Source organism: Nicotiana attenuata, unplaced genomic scaffold (genome assembly GCF_001879085.1).
Source record: "Nicotiana attenuata strain UT unplaced genomic scaffold, NIATTr2, whole genome shotgun sequence".
Taxonomy (NCBI): domain Eukaryota; kingdom Viridiplantae; phylum Streptophyta; class Magnoliopsida; order Solanales; family Solanaceae; genus Nicotiana; species Nicotiana attenuata.
In genome coordinates, this window is record NW_017679209.1 from 5,243 (window position 1) to 10,144 (window position 4,902).

The window sequence follows — 4,902 nt, forward strand, 5'->3', positions numbered from 1 at the left end:
TCTCTGTGTCTATCACCCTGCCTCCCCTGCACCATCTGATTGCCTCTTGTCCAGTTAAGTTGAAGCCATCAAACTATTTAATCTGGAGGACACAAATACTCCAGTTGATTCAGGTGATGAAGGTGACAAACTTGATCAAGGAAGGCAAGCCAGACACAAGCAGTTCATCTGCTACTAATGGTGCAGACACGACAGTCGACTGGGAGGAAAAAGATGTGCTCCTGAGGAGTTGGATCTCTGCTACAATGACTGAAGAAAGCATGTATCTCATAGTGGGATGCTCAACCTCCAAGGAAATGTGGGAATGTCTGGAGGAAGCATAACCTGCAGGGCAACCAAAGATAAGGAATTTCAGCTTAAGCAACAGCTGTAGAACATCAAGCTAGGAACCAAAAAGCTTGATGAATACTTGTAGGAATTCAAAGGCATATGTGATGGCCTCTCAGCCATACACAAGCCTGTTGATGAAGACAGCAAAGTAATCAACTTTGCTAGAGGACTTGGCCAAAAGTACAAAACTTTTAGACTGTCATGCTGGGAAAGGCCCCATATCCTACACTGAACCAGTTTGTCAATGCCCTTAGAGGCTTTGACATGAGAGAAGATGAAGAAGAAGTGGTTCAACAAGGCTACAATATGGCTTTTGCTGCTCAGAGAGGAAAAGGTCGTGGAGGTTACTCTAACAGAAGAGGAAAGTCAAACTTCTCCTCAAGAGGAAGAGGTTTCAGACCAGCAGGACAAGGCAACAATCAGAATAATCAAGTTGCGACCGAAACGGACACAAATGGTCAAATAAAATTGTTTGACTTTTAGTTTCCGACTGAATCCGTCGCAATTATTTATCCCGGATTTTTGCACCAAACGTTGCGGCCAATGTTGTCGGAAAAATAGTCGAAACAATTAAAAACAATATAACAAATATTATTTTTGAAAATTCCGACCGAATCAGTCACTAATGTGCGACTGATTGTGTCGATCGCAAATTTTCAGTCGCAAATCAGCTATTTTTTAGTAGTGACAGAAGAGGAAACTCAAACTTCTCCTCAAGAGCAAGAGGTTTCAGACCTGCATGACAAGGCAGCAATCTGAATAATCAAACTAATCAGAACACTGTCAATTCAAGATCACAACAGGGCAAGGAAAATTGCCAAATATGTGGAAGAAACAATCACACAGCCCTAAAATGCTTCTACAGGAGGGACTATTCCTACCAGGCTACAGAGGATCTATCACAGGCTTTTTCTGCTGTTAATCTCCAGAACACACAGGCTGAAGATGAAGCTATGTATGTTGACTCTGGTGCAAGCAGCCACATAACCAATTCAACAGGTAACCTACCAAACCTTTAACCTTACAATGGTTCTGATAAGATAATAATTGGGGATGGCTCTAAACTTGACATCACACATATTGGAAATACAATAAAATCTGGACTTAAAGTAAAGTAAATTCTTGTTGTCCCTAAGATTAAGAAGAAACTGCTATCAGTTAGTAAACTTGCTAAGGACAATTTCTGTACACATGAGTTTGATGAGTCTGATTTTGTTGTAAAGGACAAGAGCTCAGGGAGACTTCTGGCCAAGGGATCTAAGAAGAATGATCTATATGCACTGGAAGACAATAATTTTTATGCCTTATCTGCATCAAAGGAGTGAAACATTATTTATGGTGGTATATGGTGCAAATAATGTTTATCCTCTTACATGCATGCAATTTCATTTATAATACCTCTCTTCACGTTTCCTCTTCAATAACACCTCATATGAGCAGAAAGAGATATCTGTATATGCATAGCAGAGAAGGTCATTCTTGAGCTTTTTTGGCAACAACTTATGCTTTCAATTATCTTAGTTATAAGGCCTAAAAACAAATTGGCTAATTTGGTAAAAATTATGTTTTAATTATTCCGCACAACAGATCCTCTTTGAAGCCCATAAGGTTGTCAAATTCAGCCATTCATCTTAACATCTTCAGAATGGGCTTTTGAACTATGTTGCGCGGACTTTCCAAAATGTAGCCGCACCCGAGTCGGATCCTTCAAAAATGAACTACTTTTGGAGGATCCGACATCGTATCGGGCCACATTTTCGGAGAGTCCGCGCAACATAGCTTGCGAAGACTACGAGAAATGTTACCTTATTTTACAGGGTAGAGATGAGACGACATCAGAGAAGAACGAAATGGAGAAAGAAGTACAACAGAAAACCAAAAAAGTGACACAAATGGACCGATGAAAAAAGGAACGGAACTAAAAAAATACTCAGTAGTTTTAGGCACATTGTCAAACATGCATCAACTTTTCCTTTTTGTTACTACTATTTTTGCTTTTAATGTGTGTTTCGCTAGAAAGTGCAAACTTTCTTTCTCTCTTATCCATTTTCTTCAAATGCATGCGCAGAATCAGTTAATAGAAGAGTCAAAGCCACATGAATTACTTGAATAGACGTAAGCCACATGAATTTCTTGAATAGATGTAAGCCACATGATCATGATGGAAGATGAATTGAACTAAATCCCTAAAGCAATTGAAATTGAGCCCTTCTCAAGTCTCCATACAGTCAGATCTCTCATAGAACTCTGCCATTTGACACAATACTGGCTAAACTTGTGTAAAATGAAATGAGGGGTTCTTCTGAATAATAACAGAAAGAAAGGGAAAGCAAAACAAAAACACAAAAAAAAATTATGGGCAAAAGAACTACCTTTAGAAGAAGAAACTTACCAGCAAAGAAGTTGAATTGAGAAATGGAAAAGAAACACCAAATTTTGGCAGCGTCATATATGGAGCAATGCAAGACAATGTAGATAAGTTGACAATGGAAGAGGTGTACGGGAAATGAAATGGAAGTGGAAGACAGATGTCCACACAGATACAAAGACTGTACACGTGTCATGAAATATGACAATGAACCAGTAAATAGAGAAAATACAACTCATGCAGCTTTTTGTACAACAAACTACAACTGTGTACGTACACACTTGTTCATTTATATATAGTAGTAATAGTAATAGTAATGTTAATTCAGAAGTCGTGGTCCAAAGACTCTTAAATAGCAAACGTCCAACACGGCAACGTTTGTTAAACATTTACTAAATATTTAAACTTAGAACTAAATCACCAATAATATTTATCCAAGATTTGTGACTTAAGTTAAATCCACAACATTAGTACTATTTGTAAGTACCTCTAGGTTTTTCTTCAAAATCCTAAGTTTCCACTAATTTTCCATGATTTTCCATGTTAAAATCTAGATATAATCCAAGTAATTAACTTGCAATAGGCGGGATTAACTTACCTCCAAGTTGCTAGGTGAATGCCCCTCTCAAGAAGTTCCAAAAATCGCCCAAGGATGAAGAAATGAGCAAAAATGCTCAAACCCCTGCCATAAACACTCACTGCCCAGCGATCTTCGCGCCCGCGGCAAAACCTTCGCGCCTGCGGAAAAACTTTCGCGCTTGCGGCATCCACGCCTGCGATGGATTTTCTCACCTGCAATCTTCACACCGGCGGCCAAATTCTTCGCGTCCGCAGTGCCTGGCCAGCCCATGCCTTTTCGCTTCTACGAGTCATGCCCCGCTTCTTCGAGCTCGCACCTGCGGCTATCTAAGCGCAGGTGCGATCACACCAGAAGCTGGGAGCTTCAACTTATGCTCTCCAAGTTCAAACTTGGTCCGAGCCTCGTCCGGTTAACACCCGAGGACCCTGGGGTGTATCATTTAACTACTGCCACGACTTTTTTTAACTTGAAGCAAAAATATTCATTTAGCTACAACATATCGTTTCAAATAATTTATTGTAGCTGCAATATTACTATTGCTACAATAACTTTGACGCGTGGCAAAAACATATGATTAACTGTGAAATTCTACTGTAGCAATAAATTTGTAGCTATTCAGATTGTTATTGCCACGATTATTAGTAATTATAGCAAATGTTAGAAATTAGCTTTGCCAATTCAGTGTTCGTAGCTAAGATATTTTACAATTTTGAAAATAGCCATAGAATTTTAATTTTTGTGGCTATTGCTAGGCATTAGCCACGATTCTTAAATTCATAGCTAAGATTTCGTAGCTATAATACATAAGTAGTGACGGTTGTGACGAAGGTGCAACGAGCACCGACGCGTGCGAGGTTTTTGGCGAGCTGGAGAGTGGGATTTATGTGGCCTTGTGCTGGTAAAGAGATGATAAGGAAATGGTGTTTCTTCATTATTTTGACTAATGTTGGAGAAAACAATCATGGGCACTCGACATGTAATCGGTACCGTTTGATCCTAAAATAGCTATATAGTGCAGTTGAGGTTCAACATTTAATAATGCCTATTTAGGGTTTCTACTTTAGGGTTTATATGTCATGTTGGACTTAGTGTTAATAAATTTCATTGTGTTTAGGATTAAAGACTCAATCTATTTAACCATTAACTCTATAATGGTTTTGAGACTTGGACAAAAAATTAAGTTATTACATTTTCGATTCTGATATAGTAACAGCCATAAATGTTGATCACATATTCAGGCCTAACAATGTGGTCCAGATGGGAGTTTCACCGGCCAGTTATTAGTTATGAGAACCAATGCTGCATTTACTTAGTCACATATTGATTATGAGGCAATATAAGTTTTTGTAGTTGGTTAAATACAAAAACATACACTTTACTCCGCAATTTATAGCTGTCCAGTATCTCACCTACTAGCACTTCAAGAAAAAGCGCTATTAGGGACGAGCAAAATGGTCCCTAAAAGTCTGTTTCTGGTCTCTAAATCTCAATAGCGACGGGAAAAATCTGGTCGCCACCCGTCGCTATAGGTTCCAACGCTAAAGGTCAATAGGGACCAGATTTTTCCACTGGTCCTTAAAACTTATTAGCGACCGCTTAAGCACTGGTCCCTAAAACCCTTTTG

At 39.0% G+C, this 4,902-nt stretch overlaps 1 protein-coding gene across 1 annotated transcript; it reads right to left on the minus strand.

Moving 5' to 3' along the window:
- Nucleotides 1-30: 30 nt before the first annotated feature.
- LOC109221727 lies at nucleotides 31-3,548 on the minus strand. The gene is made up of 3 exons (XM_019386187.1): nucleotides 3,429-3,548; nucleotides 2,723-2,879; nucleotides 31-324 (listed from the first exon to the last, which is right to left on the minus strand). The coding sequence occupies exons 1-3, from the start codon at nucleotides 3,546-3,548 to the stop codon at nucleotides 110-112; spliced, it is 492 nt and encodes a 163-aa protein (XP_019241732.1). The 3' UTR covers nucleotides 31-109.
- Between the last annotated feature and the right edge of the window lie 1,354 nt (nucleotides 3,549-4,902).